This window comes from Xiphophorus couchianus, chromosome 22 (assembly GCF_001444195.1).
Source record: "Xiphophorus couchianus chromosome 22, X_couchianus-1.0, whole genome shotgun sequence".
Classification (NCBI taxonomy): Eukaryota; Metazoa; Chordata; class Actinopteri; order Cyprinodontiformes; family Poeciliidae; genus Xiphophorus; species Xiphophorus couchianus.
The window spans coordinates 9,627,978-9,655,314 of NC_040249.1; the positions used below are offsets into that span (position 1 = coordinate 9,627,978).

Below are 27,337 nucleotides of genomic sequence, written 5' to 3' on the forward strand. Positions count from 1 at the left end.
TAGTAATAATAAAAAGATAGATATTCACAAAGAATTAGCAGATGATTAACAGGCTTTAAAACAGCACTGAACACATATTTCACCTCATGCAAACAGCAACTGGGTTGGAGTTGGATCCATTACATGATTTGTTAGAGCTTGGCTTTGTCTCGATGCCTTGCATATTTACAAAGCTTTCAACAACAAAGCCCTGAAGCTTCAGTGATGCAGCCGAGCAAAAACAACAACCTTTAAGTCTCATTTCTCCTCTTGATATGGAAACTCAAGCAAATGTGTGATTTGTAAACTTTGCAATAAAAGAATAAATCTTTAATAATCTATTTCTGAATAAAACATTCGATAAAGAAACAGAGTCAAACATGACCACAGAAAAAATAGAGATTTGTGGCTGAAAACCACAAGAAACAATGGGCTACTCAGTGGTAATGCAGACATGTAGAGGAACTTACATAGTTTCCTATTCGATTCTACATGTTTAGCACTTTTCTGTAACAGAATGTTAGGGGCATCGTAGATCAAATAAAAAAAATGAAGCCACAAAAGGAGTAGATGTGTGAAATAATGTGCCATAAGTCCTTTAAGGTTTAAGTGACACATTTAGGAGTTGTTCATGTGGATAAATGAAAGTGGTACAGCCCAGGTGCGGACTCGATTTAGCCATGTAGCAGCTTCTTATTTACTGTCTGAGGCCAACGCAACATTTCTCCTTCAAAGTGTTCATGGTGAGTCTACACCTGGGAGATATTGTTCTGATATAGAAAAAGCCACTTTTTTCTCAGCTTTACGAAGATTTCTTTTTGTTGTTTTGGGGGGAGTTAGTTAAGTTCACAAACATCTCGTGGTCATTAGACACAGTTTCAATCATCAAACAGAGTTTATCCAGAACACAACAAAACATAAATCAAATTGCTGCAGAATTTTACATGATGCCTTTATGATGATCTTGACACAAGCTCTTATGAATTTGTCCACCAGTTGTCAGCACTGCTGAGTCTATGGCTCCCCTGCTGAGAGCAGGGAGAATGAGTTTAAATGTTGCATGAGTTATCGGTTCCAGAACAACGACTGTCAGTGGCGGTAGCCAAATTTTTGCTAATCTATTCAAGTGTGTGTAAAAAAAGAACAGGTGGGAACTGGTTCCAATTACTGTCACGATAATCCAAAGCACTTTAAGGCTAGCATTAAGCTACTTAATAGCATTATGTATTTAGACTCCAGTCATCCAAACCCATGGCAGCTGCCTGGAGCCTCATTGCTGCCTCCATTATGTCTCCAACCCTGCAGGTGAATTCAAGGCAGATGATTTTACTATAACATCATGTTTTAAAAGAAAATGCTTAAATGGACACAAATAGTAGCTTATTTTCAACACTCTTGCTTCTCATCCACTTGCTCTTCTGTCACTCGGACAGTTATTTAACATATCATGCAATAGGGAGCTGGAGGCTCCTGTTTTGAAAGGAGTAAAATGTGTTCAGCTAGGCACAGGATCTTCATCTCAAGAAGTTACTCAGGCTTGGGAAAAGGCACAGAGCAATTACTGATCACTTCTCAGCTTATCAGAAAGGAATGATGAAACTGAGAGCAATGCTTGGTATTCATGTAACACTGTCAGTTAACAAAAAAATCTATCAGGCTTCACAGCTTTTAGCAAATGTTGGCCAGTTCAGGTGTGTTCAACGCTATGTCATGAATGGCATATCCTGGGATCTGGGCAGACTGTCTTTACGCTCTATATGTTATCTCAGGGCAAAATATGATCACTTAGCAACATAATGACACACTTCACAAATGAACTCTACGAGTCAAGATTATTTAGAAGCTGCATCCCGAGGGGAACGGTCTCTTCAAATGCTGTGCAATGAGCATGATGTCTTAAAATGCAAATCTGTGCTCCCTGCATGAAAAATAGCATAGCATCTCTCTCTCTCTGAAGACATATGTCTCTCCACCATGAAAGGATTACCTCAAGATAGATAAACCAGAAGGAAACTAAAATATACTGAAGGCAGACACAGAAATAATAGTTAACACAAATTTAAAGGCAGGTACTGCAAAACTGCTCAATTTCCAACATGTAAAGATATTTTGAGTGCTTCTTATTTATATGAACACATTTATATTGGACTTTAAAGAAAGCCAATTTGACTTTATTTAAAAAATGAAAGGGTTTATGCTGCTGTAGATGGGTTGAGGTGAGACAATGAAGCCGTCATGAGGTTCAAAGAAGTTCAGGGAAGGTTCTGTAGAATTACAAAATGTATTCTTATCTGCCTGAAGCACAGATATGCATGAAAATAAGATTTTCTGTATTTTCAGTACTTAAATTTGAGCCAGCTGTACTTTTAGTTATTACAGTTCAGCAGAGGGAAACCATACACAGGGTATGTACTCTGCCTTGCAACATCACAGTTAAGTTGGATTAGTGAAGCAAGTTGGACCTTGTAACAGAAATCACTTTTTGTCTTTTCTTTCCTGTCTTAAAACACTGACACAGAGAATCTCCCTATTTGTGCACTATAACTCAGTGACGGGATGTTTGTTACTGTAGTATAAATCATTTAAAATGAAAAGAACAACACAACACTTAATTTTGATCTTTCATTTCCAGGAGGACTTTCGACTTTCCCACTTCAGTTAGCTTTTCTGGATTATATATTTTTTCCAAAATCAATCTAGAGTTTAGCCATTAAAGCAGTTCTCTTTAAGCTGGTTTCTCAAAATAAATCTATATTTTTTGCTTACATCAAAACTACCATTACTGTGGCGCTACTTTTAATAACCTCCATCAATCAGATTCAGTAACAGACATCCGTATTTGATAATATAAGTCTTCTTCCATCAACCTGTTCCTGCAGCTACGCCATAATCCATGCTTATTGGCAAATGAGTCTCTCGTGACAACTTCTCTCCACAAAGCCTCTGGTTGCCAAGAAACTACTGATTTTAAAGAGACTCAGCAAGAAACGTTGTCCAATCAAATCAAAACCAAGACTGATCACCACATTTTGTGCATTACACAACACTGTAAGTTGTTCATTTTTGAGGAGAGCTCTTTTTATTTAATATATCTCTGATACCTCAGGAAATGTTTTTTCAAACACTTTTTTTAAGTTAATCTGATTCGGACATGACCCAAAGTGTGAAACCTTCAGGACATCCATCATAAGGTACCGAAAATAAACAAGCACCGCTATTGCATCCTAAAGTCTTCCAATGCAACATAGAGAGTAGGTTAGCGCTGAGTTAAGCACTTTAATGTACTTTTCTAGTTGGTGACAATCTCAGCTCAAGATGGTGAGTTGCCAGCTCAGAAAGGCTTTCAAACCAGGGCAAGACGTAGGGAGTTTGTGCACTGGACTAAGCCCCTTTCTAGCTGCTCACTGTATTTGTGAGGAAACACTTGCAAGGGAGACTAAAGAAAGCTTTACTGCTTGCAAACACCAAGTTTCTTTCATGTGTCCTTTTGTTCTCTTTCACACTTCATAAACTCATAATGCTTTCTCATATAACAGTGTGTACACCCAAACTGAAGACACTAACAACTTACAGACATGAACATCTGTTTGCACTTGTATGTAATAGAACGCAATAAAAGAGAGACCAGTTAACAAATAACCAATGTCAAACGATATATAGTAACCTAAATATCTTTGCCAACTTTTTCTGGACTTCAATAAGTACAGGAATGTCTGCGTATTCTGTAGAGTAAACGTATAACAACGGTTACAAAAACAAGAATAACAGGCTGGTTTATATTCTTCTTCTGGGTCATATTGCATATACTGGCAGACAATGTCAACTATCTCAATACCCTGATTAATCCACTGACAGAATTCAGGCCCTTTAATCTACATGAGAAATAAGAAAATATGACTACACATGACAGCTCAGCCAAGACAGCCATCAGGGAGGCAACTGTGAGTCAACTGTGTTGAATAAAATCAGGTAATTCTCAATGGACAGCAACAATAACTAAGTCATAGCTTACTTTGCAATCTGTATCAGAAATGTAGCTGTGTAGTGGTTAAAATAAAAAATATATTACTACTTTAAAATACACAATTATCATATTTAAGTAACATTTCACTTACCCTGACTTGTCCAACAAATAGATCGCCTTGTTCTTCTTGAACAGTAAAATTGGTGCCGAGGGTGATGTTAAATTTTGGGTCGTTGTCATTGACATCAGTCACCACTATGCTCACGGTAGCAGTGGACGTCTAAAACAGAAAGGAAAAGAAACACCAGGATTAAAAAGAGTTTCTCACATGTTGATTTAAAAGAAAAATGAGTGTAGAGGCAATGAAAGAAACTAATAACCCTATCACACTTCTGAGCACCTGCTTTCTATTACAGTTGTGTAACATTTTCCAGCATCACCTTGTGCATTTGGCATAAGGTGAAGCAACAATGAAATCAAGCAGTCACAAATATTAGGGGCATTATTTTGTTGTTTCGTTATGGACATGTTAAACAATTTGGTGGCAAGATAGTTGCAACTGAGCCCATTTGCACCACTGCTATTGAAAAAGCTCTCTGAGATGGTGCAGCAATGAAACAATACCTTAATTTCATATACGCTACACAAATTGTATACACTGAAAAAGATTTACTCACTTTTGGACACTGAATGCTCTCAGGTTCCATCTAAATCATTCTAAACTACTTTTGGATTAGTGCAGCTAGCAACAGTTTGAACATTGGACTACAGGCTGTCTTTTGGGCACTGGATTAGGTAGAGAAAACAATCAAAAAAGGTATGGAATAAAAATTAAAATGAGAGGATTACTTCTTCTAGAAAAGCAACCTACCCCATTCTACAGCAGTAGAACAATAATAAAGTGTAAATTGTACATCCTTTATCCTTCTACATCCAGACTATACAAACTGTGACATGCAGGTTTTCACACCTTGCACGTGTGAAAACATGTAAGGTATGAGCAAAAAAAAACCTTTCAGACATTTTATGATTTTTTATTTATTATTTTTTGTCAACTGATGATGTTTTTAAAGTAGGAAATAAATTTAAAGATCGCATTGCAAACTGTTAATTTGATTGTTCATGTAGAGTTAGGACAGACAGAGTCTATGTGTTGCCCTGTGATGAATTGGTAAATTGTCCAGGGTGTACCCTGCTTCTCGCCCAATCACTGCTAGAGATAAACACCAGCTCCACCTTTACCCCTTCTCCCACAACCCTGCAAAGATAAGTTTGTATAGATGATAAGTTTGTATAGATGATAAGTTTGTATAGATGATGACTCGATGGATGATTGAAAACTGTGAGATATAATAATACAACATATCAACACACAAAGTCAAACAGATCCACATTTTATCGCACAATAAGTACTTCCTATTAGAGGAGTGCAACTGTTCTGTGGAATATTTGGTTATATTTAGTAAAAAATTATCACCAAAAAGGTTGCTAAAAGCATCTCTGTAAGGGTTAAAACACTTTGACTGCTTATTCACTGATTTCGAATTACTCCTGTGTTTTCTGCCTTTCCGCATTAAAAGCAAGAAAAAAAAATCAAATCAATTGTTTTAAACTCATTCTGTTTCACAGATTAGTCCAACTGTCTGACATCTTTGTCTCATTTAGGATATCTATTTTTTTAATGCTGGCTGTAAAAGATCAATTAATTTTAACTGCCTCCATAAATTGCTTATTAGTTGAAAGAATGAATCTTGGAATCACTCCTGCTTGATTTCATGTTCTAAAGAAAAAATTATTCATTCTGAATATTTTGCAAAGTTTACTTCAGCTATGTCAGCATCATTATTCTGTTCTTCCTCCTGCCAAAAACTCTATTAGATATGAGGATAAAATTCAAATCAGACAATCTGATAGTTTGGCTGATTTCTGTTGTTTTTTTCTACACTGTCACACAAAAAGAAAAACATTATGTTTTAAGTGTGCCTAGATAGAACTCAAATGATGTAAATTATTCTTTCATCAACTGTGCAATTCAAAAATGTTTAAAGCCAGTACAAATAATTTGGATAGTTCAAATGACGTAAACATCTAAATATTTAGTATGATATTAGTCAGAGAAAAAGATGTATATTTTTATACAGTCCATGTAAATACATGGTTTGAATTGTAATGTTAAAAACAACACTATTTGCAAAAAGACATCCAAAATACTGCTGTTTGTTGATTTAAAAAATGACTGCACATCCTTAACATTGAATTTAATGATGTATTTTAGCTTGTGTCAAAGAAAGAATTTAATTACCTTTGGGTTTTGATTAAAAGAGGAAGGTGCTTTTATAATTATTCTCAGACTGTAGTTAGTCTGAGAATAAAGCAACATTTTAAAATATTGATTAAATTATTAACTGTGTTTTTAGTACATTATATAATCGCATAACAACAATCTGTGTTTTTCTCACCACATTGATTTCAGTGAATCAAATTACATTTGTATCTTGCCATCTGTTTTCAATTAGTATTTCTGTGGGTTTTTTGATCCCATAGCTCACTTGGCTAAACCAATTCCCCACTGCACCACTCATTAGCACAGCCTCTGAGGACAAGTGTATAGCTTATGACCTTTATATAGGGACAAAGTTCAAACCCCTGTGGTGCTTCGATAAATCAACACAGAAAATGGCACAATGTGCAGAAGCTGTAATTGTTGCAGGGCAAATATGCCTGCAAATAAGGGTATGGACTGCATTTATTTGGGGATGGAAAGATGTGTGATTGTGGTGTGGCCCCAGTGGGTGAAAATACCTGCGAGAAGGCAGCCATTTGAAGCTTCCCTGCCAAACAGGACGATTGTCACATGGTATAGTTATTGTGAGCCTCCCCACACTATCGTTGGGGAATCCTTTGTTATTGTTTTTCTTTGTTGTTAATTATCATTGGCACTGTAACATCTATAAAAGACGCGCCAAGGGAATGTTGAGATTGTTTACAAGAGTGTCTTCATTTCCAAAGGAAAAGACAATGTGAATGCATGCAGGATGCTGTTGTAATAAGATCAACTCATTTTCCATTTCAAAAGAGCATTTGGTAAATTAAGGTCAACTCCCAACTGTGGTTTGACTTATATATGACAAAGAAGAAACAAAATCATCACAACCCATTGGACTTGAATCTGGTTAATGAGATGTGATTTTTGATTTAATGTTAGATAGATGAGGCTCTTTGATGTCTGACCTTCTAAATCAGATGTCTGATAGATACAGAGGTGGTTGCTGACATATTCGCTTTTAAGAGATAATCTTGACCAGAAACGTCGTTTAGCAACGACTGATACGATCAGACTATTAGAAGTCTGGTACTCATTCTCGCCAGGAGGGATCCAACTTGCCAGGGTGAATACTTGGGATCCAAGTCAGCTTGGTAGTTTTCACTAAAGTCTGGCGAGAATACAAATTTAGAAATCTGTTAAAAGTGGAGGACAATTTGTTTTGTGCAAAACTAGCTGACAGAAAAGAAAAATATCACAAACAAATGCTTGCTTTCTTCTTTCACTTTTCCACACACATATGAAGGTTTATAGTTTTGGTCATTTTGTTTGTTCCCAACCATGAGTTCTCTTAACTTTATTGGCACTGGAGTGGTCAGAAAATCATTTAAGTGTATTTGTTAGTGAGTATATACTTAACAACACCTCCAAAAAGGAATTGGTGTAGCCTTGTGAAATTCAATACTTAAATCTGATTTGAAATGCTTTTACAGGGAACCAGGTTAGTTTGGATAGTTGTTTTCCTTTGTAAAGGAAATTCTCATTTGAAAACTAACATAATCTGAGTTACGAGTTTTGTCGCACCCCCAGTCACTGGGAAGTTTTCTTTTTAATAAATCAATAATGTGCAGAGCAAAAGGCCACGGGGTGGGTTACCAAGATCTTTTACTAAAGATGCACTCATCTCTAGCTTCTCCTTCTGTTTTTCTTTGCAGTCTAACATCCCAATTTGTAAGGACTATAACACAAACAAATGTGCAGTAAGTCTTTTGATAGAATAGTTTCAAATCTAACTTAACATAAAAGAATAACATAATTTATGCATCAAAAAATATACTCAAAAAGCACATGAAACTACATGTCAAGGTCAAGGTTGATGTGTTTATAGATTGGTGTAGGAGTCAGTATTGGACCAGCCAATCAATGTTCAGAATGAAAAGAACATTTGCAGAATATGATCTCTTATCAGTCGATTGCAGCGTTCTTAATGTGATCAAAAATTTCTCTTCATTGATCTACACTTTATATTTATAACACAAATAAGGCAAACTGCATGAAAGTATTCAATGAACGTTTGATCGTTGCCTTCTGCACACCACCTGCATCAGGGGCATCAATTATTTAAACTTTCAGAGAGCAAGGAAACAGCTTAGTGGAGTTTACAGCTGCTGATTTTTGATATGTGGCGAAAACTCCTGTAATTGCTACTAAATATCAGAATTCAGATCCATCACCCTTTACTTTGAAGAAGCAATGGTGCTTGCATGTAAATTAAGATCTGAGATGTTAAGAAATATAATTCACTTTTGACCTCCTTATGGGACCTAAACTTCACAATGTCTATTTGCACAAAAAGTATATAAAGCAAAACATAGGTCCTTAAAGTCTAAAAAAAATATAATGTTGCACTTCTGATCCTTTTTGTGTTTCTGGCCAAAATGGCAGCACTGAATGAGTTCCTCACCTCCACACTCCCACAAGCCTTTTCTCCTCTCTCATTTAATTTTCTTGCTGTTGTAACAGGATTACTCTCTAGCTGTGACATAGAACCTACACAAATCAAACGTTAATACATGAGAAAGATTTTGTGCAACAGAAAAAATATTCTTTATATAGCTGTGTGCACAACATCTAGACTGTAAATTCACACTGGGAATTGACGCCTCAACCTACATGGACCTCAATTACCTCCTATTTTCACTCTTACCAAGGCGCCGTCCTACTGTGCCTCTCTCACTCTGTGATGTATCACATAAACGCAGGAACATAGAGTTCGATGCACTATGCCTGCCAATGAGTTACGAGTGTGCAGGTGAGGGGGCAGCAATCAACATCACTCTTGTGACAGCTCATCAGCTAATGTTCATTGCCCATCATACACTGCATCTTAAAAGGGAAAATGCCTTTCACCTCTGCCTGGAATGAAGACAGCTGCTCAAAAGTGAGCCAATTGAGGTGAAGTCTAATTAAATTAAGACAGTTTACGCTATTATCAGCTCTCAGAGGGAGAAACCACAACCAGCATCAATGTTTGTTGATGTCTTTTCTTTCTCAAGGCTGAGGTGTCCTGTTAAGAGCCTACTTGTTGTTTATTTTTTATGAAATGAGCAGGCCTCAACTTTGTGAAAATTTTACACTGCAATTTATACAGTATGGCTATGGTTAAGTGAATATTCTAATTTTGATTCTACTTTTTAAAATGCAGATTCATGATAACATTAGGAAAAATAATACCGTATATGACTTTGACTAGGATCATTTAAAAGAAACAGGGAATTCAAATAAAATGAACTCATCCATGAATGACTAAAAGTATGAACTAGTGAAAAACAAAGCAGGTGGGCATAAAAAAAAACAATCTAACATATACAAAAATGTTAAATAGTGAAGAAAACATTACTAAGTAAACACTGAGAAATTAAACTTGGAAAAAAAATAACTTTTTAGCTCTAACACTCTCAGTGGTTTAATGTCTGTCTTCATCTGCCAGTATTAAGCTCTAACAGTTAACAGGAAATCAACTGATGTTCTCTACCAGTTGTAAAGATAAAAACTTGGTGAGTCATGTGTTTCTAATTTGAATAAATTGAAAAGACTTATCTGATACTCTGAATGAACACAGCATGGACAATGAAAATCTAGTACAATTTTTTTTAACTGCAAGTGCAGTAACAAAATCAGACTTTTCACTTCAATAATAGACCTTTTGAACCCAAATGGTGGTACAAGTACCACTGGTGATACACACCTGCATCTAGTAGGGGTGGTAATTATGTGTAACTTGAAATTTAAAACGTTAATGCAACAAAGTGGACTGTGGTGGACGGGCACCAAGACTCTGGAGGCATGTCTGTGGCTCCTCTCTTCCTAATATCAGCCCTGCGATTATGTGTGGGCCCGTACATCCACATTTAACCTTCTATACACAAACACACTCCCAACTACACACACCTACAGGTGTTTAGATTGAGGTGTTTTTCCAGATACATTCACAGGTTGAGCAGCGGTTGCCACTGAATATATCTTGTATAAAATTGAATGGTGTACTTTTCAGTAGTGTCAATGTGTTGGTTGTTGCTATGGTTTCTCAATTTTGTTTTTTTCCTCTCTCTGCAGGTGTAGAGGCAGACTTCTAGGGTCTTAACTTGTATTCTCTTCATGCTCATTTCTCTTCTCTACTCTTGGTTCCTTTTCCCTTTAAATCTTTTCCCCACCTTTCTACCGTTGTTTTCTCCTTCTCCATTTCTATGTCCATTACATTTAAGATAGAACAAATTCTAATAGTTTTATACACATATATGCATATGTACTGTATACAGTATATCCATCCATCCATCATGGAGCATCAGAAATGAACGGAAGCCATAATGCTCCGCTTGTGAAAATAAACTTGTCAAACTCAAACAATGATTCACAGTCATCCAGAACATGATTTGTTTTGTTAATTTAAAAGTTTTGTTGGCTTAAGTAGCCTTTGTTTGACAGTTGTGGGACAGGAAAGTAGGTTGTGAAAGACCAAGAGAACATGCACCAAAGGTCATCAGGCCGGGACTCGATCATGTTACCTTCAAGTCAAGGACTAGGGTTTCCATAAATGGGTCACACTTTAAATAAAATTAATAAAATAAAATAAGGTAAATAAGCAGAATGTTGTTATTTAACCTCAGCTCTAATTTGGTTTCTCCTGACAGTTAATGCAACAAAATGCATTTTGACGAAAATCACAAACTTTAGTCTCTTGGATCAAAATCCCTACCCATGTACTTTTATTTTATTATTATTTTTTTTTTATTAAAGTTTTTATTATTTTAGAACACACATGTATACAACCTCTCCCAACCCTCCCATGTACTTTTATTAATCTTTGTTTCTCTCAAGAGAGCAGCTCTCTAAACGAATCCAGTTGATAAGTGAAAAGAATTGTGCCTCACCCCTCCAGGGTTACCGTCTGAAGCAGTGACAATCAGACGGTACTGGTCTGTGATCTCTCTGTCCAGAGGCTTGCCCAGAAGTAAAAGGCCAATCCTGTTGATAGAGGGCAGAGCAGATATTACAGAACAGCACATTCAGATTTTACTTTTTCCCTCAATTGCTATAATGTAAAACATGAGCAGCTTAGTCATGTTCAGAACTTCATTACATATTTTACCTTTGATACAGTATCAAAGAGTCAAGAAGAGAAGAATTCAAAACATTGTATTTAAATCAATCAAGGTTATTAAACATGGTTTTTGATCATAGAACATTGGTGGTGGGTAAAGAACAAGTGGGAGTTTAACTGCTCTCTTAGTCTTTCCCTTCAGGGAGGGAAGCCATACTTCCCTTGGCTTCCCAATGGGAAGCCACACTTCCTTTCCTTTTAGGAAGAGAAATATGGTTCGTGTGGCACAAACGAGCCCTCCTGCTCATTCGTGCCACTAAGTTTGACCCTGGCATTCCAAGTAAAAAGTGTAGATGGAGTCCTATGCATGAGGCTGAATTATCTCTGTTTGCACACAGAATACACAAGGGCAAGTCAAGCCACACACAAACTCGGAGACAACAATTTTGTTCCTGCACTCAAGAGAGCCTCTGCCAGAAGGATAAGCGGAAAGAAAGATGAATGCATCTGAACCCGGTGCTAAATTAATGCCCGTAGCAATTCCCCACTGTCCCCCGCTCCTTCCCATTTCTGATTTAAAGCTCTTGTGGCGAGGCAGTCCAAGCAAAACCTGACCACTCCATTCCTCTGCAGACCCTGACCTTTATACCACAGTGCCTCATTTTAAACTCTGACAGGCAAATTACTGAAATTCTGTCAATGTTATCTATTCCTCTAAACAGATGCCACGAGGTTAGAAGGAGAGAACTATTTTAAATTCCTCACACTCAATTATCCTTGAATTAAGAGGGCAAAAAGAGCTTTGCAAAAACACAATAAAACTGGTACATTAATTTTACAGACTGGTATTAATATATGAAAAAAAGGGTAGAAACCTGCACTTTGAGTTCAGTGGAGATATCCTATACATTACCATGATAACGATTATCTTGATGGGTGATAATGGCATCAGACAAAATGATTAATGCAGAAAAGCCAACCTGGGGAGTTTATTCCTCACTGAAGCTGGATAGTTGCACTACACTCAATGGAATGAGTCTGAGAGGTTCACTGATCATGTGCGATAACATCCCGCCTTCTCTGCCCAGCCGCCATAAATGAAAAGATGTTGTCAGATGTATGGGACACTATTAACAGCATTGTCTGGGGTGTTGGCAGTGTGGTCCGGAGGCTATCCTCCTCAGTCACACTAACAGTTGATCTTTCATTCTGCTCAGATCATGTCTCTCTATGCTACATTGGACTTGATGCAGAAGGTGCGAGTTCCCAGTGGCAAAAATGCTTTACTTGAGGCAAGACAAGTAAGATAAGTCACAAAACTGAAACTCAATTTCAGATTCACTAAGTCTCAGTTTTCACATTCAGCAGAAGACGGTGCCATATATTTAAGAGAACAAGCAGATTTTCATAAATCATAAAATTGTGATTGAATTTTAGTAGTGTGTATTGCTGTATTAAGTCTCATCTATTAATGGACATGCATGGACATATGACAAAGTCAGTGGCGGATAGCATTGTGGGTTTGGTGCTACATAACCTGTTCAGTTAAACACAATGTTGATAAGTGGAGACGGAGAAAGGTTGTTTTCTAAATGAGGTGGAAGCTAAGGGTCAAAAGCACGTTTTGTCGTCTTGCTAAAAGAACAACGTCATGACAACTACAGCAGATTCAAGGTGTCTTGTTGGTCATCCAAAAATACCAGGAGTTTCCTGACAGAGGGCCTTGTGTAAACGTAGCTTTAGCTTTGTTCTCGTACTTTGTTTGTCTATGCATTAAAATCTAAATACCAATAAAAAAAGTCAGAAGTAAAATTTTAACTGCAGCAATTAATGTTATAATATTCTAGCAGAGACTACAAATAATAGTATTTTTCTGTTGTAAATAATAGCAACGAGATTATGTTATATATTCCTGTTTAAGATTTTGTGTTACTATAAAAGAAATTAAGATTGAAATTGTGTACAAATGTACACAGGGCAGTTAAAACAGCAGCAAGATATGTTGTCAGAAAGTCTACATTCATCCATGTAGTGATGTGTGTTTTCAGATTAGCTGTAGGGGAAGATCTTCTACAGGAGGTGAGATATCGAGGCACAGCTGTGACCTGTTTGTAAGCACCCTCTCTGTCTTTATCTGGAATGGTGTACGAAGGTCCAATGACACATTTTGCCTTAGAGCTGTGTACAGCTGCTTCCACTGAGTGTGTCACAAACCTTGTGAGAACATAAATAAATAAAACAATTTCTCCCCCCACCCCCTTAATACACTGTGTGTGTGAGGTTGGCGTAAGGCCAGAGGGAAGGCTAAACGAGCATGTACTAAAATTACACTTCTGCATCTTATGAGATTCCTAAGTTGAAAGCTATAGTTTCATCTTCAGTTATTTAGAATGATACATCTCTGGCAGAACCTTTTCTGCAATAAAAAATATCTTTAGCTTTTAGTAGAGATACAGTACTTGAGCACATTTTAAATCTGACTAAATTAATTTCTTCCCCAAAAAACAAGATCTTCTGCATTGGCTTGTTGTATCATTAGCTAGATTCTAAAACGAACTGAATTTATCTGACTTTCTTCCCTTTGATACTGTCTTTAATCAGTAGCAAAAAAGAAAATATTTCTCTGAATCATATTTCTATTTTGTTCTCAAATCTTTATAATTGAAAGCATCAACAAGGCATGCGCCACAAAATTAGGCTTTTTTAAAACCACAGGAACCATAAGTTGTCTTTGTATGTTGCATTTTGCTTATCAAAGAAGCAAAATCAAAAGAAACAATATATTAAAATGCAGTGGAGTATTTTATCTTTGATTGTGAATATTATTCTTTAATCATTCATCATACATTCATCCACACTGTTTTCAGAAAAAGTGTGGATACAACAAATACTTAAAAAAAAAAAAAAGACTAGATTAAGCTACAACTTAACATGCAAACAAGTAGAGAAAGCCGGGCGACAAATTTTTGCACTCACGTTCGAGAGAGGTTGAAGACATTCTGTGAATCTCCGCTCACAATTTGATACGTGATTGGATCATTTTCTCTGTCTGTTGCCTGGAAGAATAAAATGACACCAGAACCAGATAATTTTATGAGCCTACAGAAGAACATGACAAGGAGAGAGATAGGATGCATAAGCATAACATAAACATTGATATTAAACTGTCATATGAAAGGAAAACATGCTACGTGTGAAATCTATGCTGTGAGTCAAGTCTAACCTGGACAAACTGTAGCAAAATTTGAACACTTCTGCATCTTATAATGCAGGAATGTGCGTCATACACTGGGGATTTGAATTAGTGACTTACTTGCAGATTGAGGAGAATAGCTCCAATCCTCATGGCCTCGCTGATCTCCAGGTTGTAGGTGATGAGGGGGAAGCGGGGAGGACTCTGGTTGTTGGGTGGTAAAACCTCAATATAGACTGTAGTGATCGAGCTCCTGAATAACAGAAGTGTCCAACGATGGTATCAGTTTTTGCTTGAACTTTTTTTTTTTGTCTAACTGACGATGTTCATTTCCAACACTTCCCCACATCTCAGAGAAAATTTTAAAGTTAGTTCACTCAAAGGCAAAGCTCTCATCAGAGCTCGAATGCATAGACCTTTTCCCTCAAAGCTTTCACTTACAGTTCATCTTCTAGTGAGATCACAAACACTTCTTCAAACAGTGAACACTAAAACTGATGAAATACACGCCAGAAGACTTAAGACTGGGAAAGAAATTACAAGTCTTTGCTTTTTTGTGGTAGAGGATCTTGATCAGAAAAACTTCAAAATACAAAAGAAACAGAAGCAGATTGTTTGTTTCCGAAACCACACACACACAAAAAAACCTTGTACAAGCGCATATGGTGTCAGTAAGACCCCACCGGACAAAGTTAAAAACTGGCGGGATCTAAATTAGCGCTTTTAGATCCCAAACCAAGTCGCACATTAACCCTAGGTGGTGAGTTTCTCCATTACAGTCTGTTCCTCACTATTGAGGCATGCAGCAGCTCTGGTCAAGTCTCTGCTGATGTTTGCAGTGACATTCAGAAATGGAGAACCTCAAGGTTCTGGTTCTGATGGACTCAAATAAATCTAGATATTGCATTTTGTTTTATAGAAGTTCATCGCTGCCCCAAACAGATCATATATATATATATATATATATATATATATATATATATATATATATATATACGGTATATACACACAGTACAGACCAAAAGTTTGGACACACCTTTTAATTCAATGAGTTTCCTTTATTTTCATGACTATTGACATTGTAGATTCACACTGAAGGCATCAAAACTATGAATAACACATGTGTAAATATGCACTAAACAAAAAAGTGTAAAACAACTGAAAATACCCCTTATATTCTAGTTTCTTCAAAGTAGCAACCTTTTGCTGTGATTACTGCTTTGCACACACTCTGCATTTTCTTGATGAGCTTCAAGAGGTAGTCACCTGAAATGGTTTTCACTTCATAGGTCAACCTGCCCTGTCAGGTTAATAAGTGGGATTTCTTGCCTTATAAATAGTCATGAAAATAAAGAAAACCCATTGAATTAGAAGGTGTGTCCACACCTTTGGTCTGTACTGTGTATATACCGTATATATATATATATATATATATATATATATATATATATATAACCCAGTCAAAAGATGTAACCGAATAGCCACTCATGGTCTTTATACATATTTTAATACAAAAAATTTAATTCACATCACAAGCTAACATTATGTAGTCTGCGCAATCCTGCAGCTCCTAAAAAATGCAGCAAAACAAGTAATTAAGAAATATCAATCAATTTAATTATATTAAATAGACTGATGATATATGAGCTAAAATTAAGAGCAAGTTTCATGAGAAGAAAAACTTAACATCTGTTCTTTTATCATTATTAATCTTATTATTAATCTGAAATAACTATATGTCTCCGTTATGGCCTGGTAATACTGCTTAAACCCAAAAACTATGCTGGCAAAAGTAAAAATTTCTGACAACCAGGAGATGGATAGCTTGTATTCAGCTTCTATTGCTTAATCATCTACAAAGCAGCTCTTGCATTCCGCCAAAACCTCTATTCAGAAACGTATTTCAATGTGTTCACCTACAGAAAACTTTTAGAGTCAAAGTTGAATAGCATATTGCATGTTAAAAACAACTTAGTAAACAGTAATCATTGAAGGGATGACTAGTCTATCACAGTTCACAACAAACTGAAACCAACTAACAAGACATTGAGAGAAAGAGAAAATCTGCCCCCTTTTAATGTGTTAATGACCCATATGATTAATAACAACAAAATAAAGTTCTTATTTCATCATTGTTATGTGACAAAGTTGTTGTATATCTGTACCTTCTCTGGGTATCAGGTGCATTATCAGAGGCTTTGACCGTCAGTGCATAAGATCGTCCCACAGATAAGACGACACCAGGCACCACAGTGATGCGTCCAGAGCGATTATTAATAACAAAATCTCCCTGGGCTCCAGCCAGAATCTCATACGTTACCAGGCCATTCAGCCCCTCATCAGCATCCGCTGCAGTTAACTGAGAAAACAGAACAAGAAAAATAGTACGATAACACATTATCAGCACGATTCTTCTGCTTTCTGTACTGCAGTTTGTAGTTTTAACCGGAGGGGGTTACAGCTAACATTACTTGTGAAACAGTCAAACAGCCAATGTATTTTTTCACAGGGGTTTGTGAGGCTTGTTTCTGTGTAACATTTTTTTAATGGACATGTGACATTTATGTAAAAATTAAGAGCTGTGTATTCTACTGTTAAAAACTATAAATTAATGGTCACATTCCACTTCACATTAAGTAGATTATAGATTTGTAAAGAAATAGATTAAATATTCTTTTTTTAAAGGTAATAAGTAAACTCAAACAGCGCATTTCTCCAACATTCAAACTCCAAATGCAATAAGGACATTCTGCTGTTTGTGATTATTAGCCTTCGTGCTGCAGCTGACCTCATATCGTTAAAGCTTTGAAACTTTAATCCAAGCTTTCACGACCTCCTTTTTCCATGACACCGACACTGGAGTAAAAGTTGTAGCATCAAATAAGCTTCAGCATGCTCAGGGGGGACTCCAGCTCACATAAACAGCTTATAAAATCGGTTAAGCGGTCAGAGCAGACACTCTGTAACCTCTGGCCTCATTTCAGGCAGGGTGAACTGGCTGCTTAAAAAAATAAAGATTAAACTTGACCTTTTCTGTGTCTTATTCTTTTATTTTGTTTTGGAGAGGCTGTGCTGTAAGACAGATCAACTAAAGAAGAGAAAGAAGAAGAAAAAACAGGCTCAAGCAAAATGCACTTAGTAGAGTTGGTTTATAAAAGCGTGCACACGCTTGTATTTGTGTACACTGACTCGCAAAAGCCACCATAATTTTTGATTCTTTTCACAAGTTGCTACACTAAAACACTAAAACTTATTTTTATTTAATTGCAAGTTTATGAGCTAGACCAGGATTAAGTAGTGCATAATTATAAAGTAAAAGTAAAATGATACATGGTCTTCTATTTTTTAAAAATAAAAATCTGAAAACTTTGGGTTGCATTTGCAACCAGCTCCCTTAAATTGATCAAACCAGGCAGAGCTGGTAAATAGACTCTATCTGTATGAATAAGTACAACTGTTCTGCAAAGGCCTCTAATGTTATTAGAAAAGGTTATTGAACTAACAGCATCTTGAAACTCAAGATTTGGCACTCTTTTGCACTTTTATTTGTACTCTACTTCCCTAGAATGAACTACTTTGTGTTGATCGATCACATTCTTCGTATTAAAATACACTGACGTTTGAGAAAAGTCTGAAAACAGTTAAAGTGGTATGTATACTCTCTATACATGTTTGATTGTCTTTGAATATGTTTGACAGAAATAAAAATAAAGACACGGAACCCTTTAAAGTCAGTGTAGTAATTAAATCAAAACAATGACCCAAATCCACAGAGCAATAAAAATGATTGAAGTAATAGAAAAGCAATCCTGCTTTATTTCCAAATCCTGTTGTATGCTGTAAGAGGGGTTGATAAATTGACATCACAAAATCCTTCCGCTATGACTTACTGATGCCAGAGAAAAAAACATTTTCTCTTCCATGTCTATTACGACTGCAGATAAGACAAAGGGATATGCTCCTGGGCTTTGCCTGTCAACACAATGGCCAAGACTGTTGTGGTTATTCTTGCTGAGCATGAAAAAGCATTTGAAAGAGAGATTCTGTGTGATGAGGACAAAGTCCAGTGTCTCAGCGGTAGATGAAAAAAAGAAAAAAAAAAAAAACACAAAAAAACGGAAGGCAGAATGGAAGAGAATGATCGCTCTGGATTGATTACCTGTAGCACCGTCTCCCCTGGCTGCATGTCTGTAAAGACTTCAACGCTGTAGGAGACCTGAGCAAACGTAGGCGTATTGTCATTGGCATCAATAACCAGGATGTTGACAGTTACTGGACTACTCTGTTGGACACCATCTGATGCCACCATCTGAAAACACAAAAAAGAGAAACACATATAAAACTGAAGACCTGTAAACAAAGAACACTTATGCAAAGGAATCATAGATTATTTGTTTTATTCAAACTTCAAAGATGTATGGTTCTGGTATGTCACTGTGTTTAAGAAACTCCTCTCTATATGTTTATTTTCCACTTTGTAAGAGTAAAAGAAATGCCTTCAAAGGCGATTGCTACCAGTAAGTTTGCCTGAAGGATGTTTTTCAAACTGAGCAATCTATGTTTACTTGTTTGTGGCAGCTCTGATCTGCAGCTTTTCTGAAAGAAGCAAGGAAACGGACTAAGCAGAACAACAAATCAAGAGCAGAAAGCAGAGAGGATCGAACCTATAGCTGTGTCAGGAACACTAACAATATACAGTATATCTCAATGCAGACAAGAAATCTCTCCACAAAACTGAACAGCTAAGCTTAAAATTTACAGTACATTAATAGCTTTTTGTTGCAGGGCAAAATATGTGTAGTAAAGATATTCTTCTGTTTCAGAGACATTCATCAAACAACTATGCTTTTCACTTTTGTTAGCCTTGTTTGGTCTTACATAAAGCCTACTGAGATTATCATAACTCTAATTGTACTGGTTGTGTAGAAATCTGGCATTTAAATATATTGCACACATTTTCAGTATTGTGGATGTAGAAGCTTGATTTAACCTTTACAACACCAATTTTAATATACATCTTGAATCACAATTAGCACAATATTAGATAAGTCAATTATGGGTACATTTTTTAATCTTAACATCAATATCTTTACTGTGACAACTTCATATTCTTTAGATGGCAAAGCTTCTTTTCATTGAACAGGCTTTGTAACAAGACCTTCATAAACCTTCTATTCAGTGTTTGAGAGCACAACCACTTAAGATTTTTTTTCTACTTTGGCATATTTGCTTCAACTGAAGATATTGCTCTTAATGAGATATCTAATTATTTGCATTTTTAAAAAATGCCGTAATAGATACATTTTGCCAAAAAAAAAAAAAAAACAGTCACATTTTCAACAACCCATTCAGTTTGTGTCTCTGCTGCATTGATTAATATAACTTTGTGAAGCACTTGTGTAAAAGCAGAAAAACACACACTGAATGCTACGCCTACTCGTTACAGTATTACAGAGCCTAGACAGATAGCAGCATGGATTACAACAGAAGCGTATTGATTCTGGGAATTGTTTCAGAAATGCGAAAGTACAATTACCGATACAGCTTGTTAGGAATGCAAAGACAAACTACTCTCATGACACTAAACGGTATGTAAACAAACTTCTTGCACTAGTTATGTCTGCCTATTCTACCTGGAACATTTTAATAAAAAGTTTTGCCATGTAATGTTCCCAATGTCTTGAGTGCTAAAACATTCAAATCTTTCACACAAGGACAGCCTTTGTTTGAACTGCGACCTATTTATGACAACCAAGTGTTATGAATACGCCATAGTGAAAATGTTCACAGTAATTCCATCTCTTTGGTAGTTTTTTACTTTTAATTGGATTTATTTTAATATATTGACATCTCTTTGCTCTCCTACTAATCTGCTTTCAGTATCCAGTCTTTGTGTCTGCAAGAGACATGAATGCTTTTGAGGATCATTTATCGAACACAAACACATTATATGTTGTTTTTCACATATAATGTTGTCCTTCTAAAAATAGAAGTTTTAATTGCAAAGTTCAGCTGTCAGCTTACAATGTCAACAATTATCACTGTCAGACAGGGCCTAGAGCTGAGAACTTGTCAGTCACTTACCAGTACTGGGCTTCAAACAAAACAAACCACATATTTCAGTGTACTGCCAAAAGCAAACCTGACCACAGCACAGTGACAGAAAAAGGTCAACCTTGCACACACACAATAAACTCAAACTCCTTCAGTTTCTATATAGAATATGAGCTCACTAATCCAAGGAAAGGAATCCTTTATGGGTGCAGCTGCTGTACTGTCAGAGACACATTTCAGCAACAAGGCAGTCCAAAGTGCTTTACATGAGAAAAACAAAACACAGTAATCTATTTCTAGAATAGGGAAAGGGGGTGTTATGTGTGCATTTTTGAGCTACACATCATGTTATGATGGTATGATTATTTAATGCATGTTTAAGTAATCATTTAATCTCCTATTGCAGCCAATCTGGGTGCATAAACATTTTCCCTCATCAAGCGCCACCTTTTCCACACAGCTCCTCCTTGGAGCTGCAGTCTCTAGTTGAGCCTCCGCGTCACAGAGCAACCCCTCTTCCACTCAACTCGTTCAGACCAGTGGCAGCAGCCATTAGCAAACACCTGGTGGAACTGGACATCTACTGAGCTCATCATAGGAATTATTTCTCAGTGGAATGCTTCCAAGAACATTGTAAATGACTTAACAGAGAAATGTTATAATGGTGTAATGAAGGTGGAGTGTCAGAAAGAGCAAGAGCTTCTTAAAGTGACAAAACCAAGGTGTTAATTTGCAAAGTCAAATGTTTTTAAAGTCACGGTTGATATGTATTACATTTTTATAATAGGTTAAGAAAAATAAATTTTTTTGATTGTCACAGATAGTGTGACTTTATGTAAATTTTTATTCTATTTATTTTCAAGGAGAGCAATATTTTCTTTAAATGGTAGTATTTTCCAAATGTATACCTGATAAAATAGGGTCCTGAACACATTTTAAAGGCTTCAAGACATGCTTCTATTTGTTAAATCAATACCAAATTAAAAGCAAAGTATAGAAATTCATGACATTTACAGTGTCATAATAAACAGTGTCCAAATTTTGTCCATTGGTACCCATCTCCAAGTACCTCTTAGTTTAACAGTAACAGGATAACACAGAGAGATGTTAGACCTCAGGGCTGTTTTGAGGATGCCTGCACTGAGCTTGAGACTCACCGTGAAAGTATAGGTCATCTGCTTCTCCCGGTCCACAGGTTTCAGAATCCTCAGGTAGCGGATTATACCAGTTGGGGTCAGGCTGAAAATTGTGGTGTAGTCATCCAGGGTAATCTTCACCATAGGGTCTTTGGTCTTTCCGACGGAAAGAGACACCAAAAGAGACATGTAACCATGGTGACACTTGTGCTGTATCACTTTTTTCACGCCTAAGGTTGCAGCTGTGGGACTCGGAAACCTATCAAAAATATATTTTGATGTGCTGAAGTGTTGGAAAAAAAGTCATTTGCTGGCAGGTGTCTCCACAAAAAGAAAGCATAAGCAGAGGACAAAATCATTAAACTACGTCAGTTAAAGTACAGTTACAGCGAAAATGTTTACGTACCACATCCACGTAGCCGTAGTTTTTAATTTTGTGCTTTTAATGATCCACTTGACTCATTTTTAAGGGTCAATGATAATATTAGTTACACCATCAATACATTTCTGTGAAAGTATGATAACATAATAAAAAAATGCTGTTTATGTTGTCTCATTTGTTAGTTTTACAATTCTGTAATGTCAGAATAAATTGAAAGATGTAAAAAAAAATTAAGACGGGTACACATTTGAAGTTAGATCACCGCATCATTGGAATACCAAAATTTATGTCTATGAATAGTACAGTCTATAAACTGCTAACTGGCTTTAAACTCAGAAATATTGTTCTGTTCATAAAAGATGGTGCTTCTGTTTCTGTAAAAAGAAAGCAAGCAGTTAAGCTGTGAATCAAATGAAAATGTCATTTATTTTAGCCTCCATATGAAGATGAAGGTAAAATCCTTTCAAACATTTTAAGAAAGTCTATTTCACTGAAGACATATCTTTGTGTCCATTTTCAGAAAAAAAGCTGGAGTTTATTATGCTCCGTTGCTGCTGGTCAGCTTCGATTCATGCCAACAAAGACTCGTCCTCAGAAAGGTTGGTAAACATTAAGCCTGGGTAGCTTATTGATTTTATCTGCGACTCCGCTTTGATTTGTTCATTTTCTCCAAGTAAGGGGCAGAGAAAAGGGATATTTTGAAAGTTGAATTAAAGGTAGTGATCAGTTCTTCTCAGTTTTATGTAAACACAGTCACACCCCAAACTGCTAAATTTGTCAACTTTGTAAAAACAAATACGATGAATATATGTTTTGTTGTTTTTTTTACAAATTACACACCCAAATATCAAGTCACAAAACCATGCCAGAGAAAAGATAACATTCCAAGAGAATAGTTGAATATGTTTGTACAGAAATATCAATCTAAATAAAATGAGCAGTGAAGAAAAAAACTATAAAGGACTTCAAACACACGCAGGCTCATTGATATACAATATGAGAATACACTTCTCTAAAACTACAAATATTATGATAAAGAAAAACATCCATCACAACTGGAGACCTGCTTGACACTTCATCAGTTGTTAGGGTTTTCTTTTCCCTTTTTAATAAAAGTCTTAATTTTCCATGTGTGTGCTAAAGATCTCCAGCAATGAGGAATGACTTTAATTTATTTACAACTTCCTCAGAGTGATGCATGCATTAACAGCAGGGATGTCCTGAGTCAATTTGTTGGAGCGTAGAAAAAGATCTGGTTGAGAAATATAATTGGACTGGGGTTGCCTGAGTAAAGCTTTTACCCTTCGGTTCTTGTTTTTATTGCAACTTCTGCTTCATGTATGGAACATGAAAATCAGTTTTTGAAAAAAAAAAAAAACACACAGGACAAATGAACAACACGTGTCCAGATGGTGAGAACAATGAAGTTGTTTCATTGAGCAATGCAAACGTTTTTTTTTTTGGTTTTTTTCCCCCCCATTATATTATATGGGGGAATATAATATATATATATAAATCATTACTTTAATCTGCACATATTTTGCTCTAAATTGATTACAAAATATCTCTTCAAAGTTGAAGAAATTACGTAAAAACTGTTGAGCACTGTTAATCAAACTAAGTTCAGGTTTGTGACACTGAATTAATGCAGCGTTACTAATGCCATCAAATTCCTTGAATTTGATTAACATACTGTATTGTACTATATAATATACTTTACTGGCATATTTTAAGTTCCTACGTGCACATCTCCACAGTGCAGATGTGTATAACTTTTTAGACCATAAATACTGGATAAAACTAATCAGACGGCACTAAAAAACGTTTAAAAATTACTCAAATCATTGGGAAATTTGGAGCAATAGAAATTGGGTCAGGACATCCTTGCATTACACAGTGTGTCATTTCGTGGAACGTCACCCGCTTTTACCCACAGGTCTATCACCAGGAGCCAGCTATGTGTGAAAAAACACAAAAATAAATAAATACATGGCTAAATATGTGAAAATTAAAAGGATTAATAAATGAATAAAAGAAATTAATGAACAAGTAAATAATTAAAAAGAAGCAATGACTAAAGAGAATGAATAAATAAAACAAGCAAAGAAATGAACATAATGTACATAAATAAATACTGAGAAATACACCTAATTTAAGAAATAATGAATGAATGAATAAATTAAATTAATGACTAAATACATAAGTACATAAAATATTGAAGTTTGTAGAACGTTTAACGCGCTAAAGGCTTTTCTCTGTTTCTACCTCTTCAATGTCATTATCCAAAGCAATGATTCCTAGCGGAGCCGTGAGGTTGGCACTGGCAGAGATGGTGGTGCCCACTGGGGAGGCCTCACTCACGTATCCCTGATAGGTGGCAAACTGGAAATATGGCGCCTGGTTGTTCTCGTCCAGGATTTCAATAATGAGGTCAGCATAAGCTGGCAGGGGATGTCCATTGTCCTGTTCTGCCTGCATAGAAAAAAAAAAACAGAACAAAAAAGAAGTACAAGAGAAAAATGTCATTATGGAAAACTTCCAAATGAAAGATATTATGTTCCACCTTTTATAGCAGGTAAATACAGGATAAAAGATAGACATGTTACCTAGTTTAATTTCAATTAGAAATGAATCTATATTGACAAAGTTTATCAGGTGCCCCACTAAGGACTGGTACTTACTAATTGCCAGGGCACTTAATGCAAATACCAATGTTTGAGGCAGAGAGCCCATAATTACTGGCTCTCCGACTTTGTCAAATGAGTGATCACCAATAGAAGGAGAGGAGAATTCTAGCAGAGTCGAAGCTAAAATTAACCTCTTAACTATTTAATGTATTTCTACTGCATCAAACTCTGTCTCCCTGGTGTGCAGGGGTGGGTGGGTGTGTGTGAAGTCAATTATGAATCTCCAGTCTTAGTTTCTGTGCTGTGTTTCTATTCTGCCTGAAACCTGATTGATTAACCATGCAACAATCTGATAAAATAAAATCCCTACTAATCGCCTTACCACGTTGATTAACTTTCTCCAAAAAACTAGATAGCTGCATCTGTCTGGCAATGTTGTTCTAATATTTTACCCTACAATAAAGTTGGGGAAAACAAATAATATCTAATCAGATATTTTTATGTTTTTGTATAAAAATCTGTAAAAGTAAAAAAAAAAAAAAAAAATATATATATATATATATATATATATTTCATAAAGCTTCATCTACAAATTCAGATTTTGCTGATCTCGTCTTCTGAAAATGAATATTTAGCAACTGACAACTTTCTTTACCTCTTACTGGTTGTTTAGTTGTGCAAAGAGGGAAGAAGCAAGCCAGCTGCCAAATGTTAAATTTTTGCCAAACATTTTGCAAATGTGTTTCATGGTGATGCTAGCCAGAAAGTAGAGAGATTTTTTTTTTTTTAGTTTGGTTTTGCCAAGGTTTTCAGGCTCTGCAACTCTGCGTCCTTTTTACATACATAAAGCAAAAAAACACACTGAACGAGAAGATACCTTAAAGAACAAACCTTAATGTTAATATCTCCTTTTGTCTAATTTTCTTAATAACACATACCTGAAAGGGTTTTACTAAAAACCTATTAAATTGTTCGGGGACCCAATTAATATTTTCCGGTGAGTTCACAACACAGACCGATATTTCAGCATTTCATATAAAACTTAAGAAGCTATTTGTTGGGCAGTCAAAGGTAAAGCGGACATCCTAGGCCTTTATTTTCACCCACTCCAGTGGAGTGGATCAGACTCCCACTCTGTGGTCATACGGGACAGCTCTGAATGCAACCACACGTGAAAATATGTGTAACATCACAGATGTTTTCTGTTTCAGAGGAGGAGAGTTATTTGACAAGATAGTATTCCTACCCAACTATTTCGTGCTTGTAGTGAACAAACTTGAAATAAAAAAATACAAGACTTTTTTTTTTTATTTATTCAAATATAATAGCAAAAGGTGCAAAGTGCATGCGTATATATGCTGCTCCTTTGCCTAAAAGACTTGCAAATCAGCTCAAAGTCTTTTAAGGTGTACCTTACCAGCTTTGCACATCTACGGAATCCATTTTTTATCATTCTTTGCAACACAGTGCAGTTCAATAAGTTTGGATGGATTGTGTCTGTAGATTTCATGTCTCAATTAGTTTTATAGTTAATAACCATTTCATTAGATACCAACATTTTATGTGTAAAGAATCATCAAAAGTTTTCCAAAGCAACTCTGGCTATATGTCATTTTTATGTAAGAACTTTAGCTACATAAAATTTAGATTTGCAGTCTGCATGTCAAATAGTTGCTTTGTCAAGGGATCCCCGGAGATGTGGTTAATTACTGCTCATAAATTACTGCTCATAAAATTGGCCTTTTCGCTGCTTGATCTAGGTTTACACTACTGCCCTACTCTTTCCATTTTAGAGGTTGGCTTAAAAGTTCAAAACTTGTAATGCTGTTTTATAACCTAAATTTGTTTTAAACACTTGTATTGCTCTTTCTCTTTAGCTGTCTGGTGGTTTCCTCTGTGTTCATAGAGCAATTTCACTAATGTTCTGCAACAAACCTCTGAGACCTTTACAGAACAGCTCTATTTGTACCTAGCTAAAATTAGACCTAGCTGGGCTCTGTAGGGGGTACTATGAAGGCAACTGGTTTTGCAGGATATTTTAGGGGTATCAGAGCCAGCAGGATGAATACAAATGTATCCTGTGTGCTAAAGGTGGTAATATGCAAAATTGACATTTTTAGCTTTATATTATTTAATCTTATGCCCTCATCAAAAACAAACCTGGAGCGTTGCTTTGATTTGCATGTTTGACAACTCCTTGAATCTCCCGTGTCAGCCATTTGGGGGTGCCTAATCGATTGCTCTCACAAAGCACCACCTTTTCCACAAAGCTCCTTCTTGGAGCTGCAGTCTCCAGCCAAGTTTCCACCATACAGAACACCCAGTCCCTGCACCTTCCCCACTCAGACTAGCGGCAGCAGGAAATAGCAAACACCTGGTGGAAGTGTGCTTCAGCTGATCTCATCAGCTGAACTTCTTCTCAGTTTAATGCTTGATTATAAAAGGCATGACGGAGGAACATTGTTGTAATGACGTGCTGAAGGCAGAGGGTTGGAAGGAGAAAGAGCTTCTTAAAGAGACAGAGACCAATTTCAAGATGGCTATTGTGAAGTCAAATTTCTTTTAAGTTATGCTTGATATAAACAGCATTTTTATCGTTGAATTTAACAAACTTGCTTGATTGTGCTATAAAATGGCA

The 27,337-nt window shown here is 36.2% G+C and overlaps 1 protein-coding gene across 2 annotated transcripts in view; it reads right to left on the reverse strand.

The window, feature by feature from the left end:
- LOC114138396 (protocadherin-15-like) overlaps positions 1–27,337 on the reverse strand; it is a 175,653-nt gene that overhangs the window by 53,250 nt on the left and 95,066 nt on the right. For both annotated transcript variants that reach the window (XM_028007619.1, XM_028007618.1), the window contains 8 exons: positions 24,338–24,544; positions 21,712–21,846; positions 18,660–18,809; positions 16,666–16,859; positions 14,621–14,753; positions 14,284–14,363; positions 11,138–11,231; positions 4,095–4,223 (listed from right to left, as the gene is read on the reverse strand). In XM_028007619.1, coding sequence (XP_027863420.1) covers positions 4,095–4,223; positions 11,138–11,231; positions 14,284–14,363; positions 14,621–14,753; positions 16,666–16,859; positions 18,660–18,809; positions 21,712–21,846; positions 24,338–24,544 — 1,122 coding nt within the window. The remainder of the gene's footprint in view (positions 1–4,094; positions 4,224–11,137; positions 11,232–14,283; positions 14,364–14,620; positions 14,754–16,665; positions 16,860–18,659; positions 18,810–21,711; positions 21,847–24,337; positions 24,545–27,337) is intronic.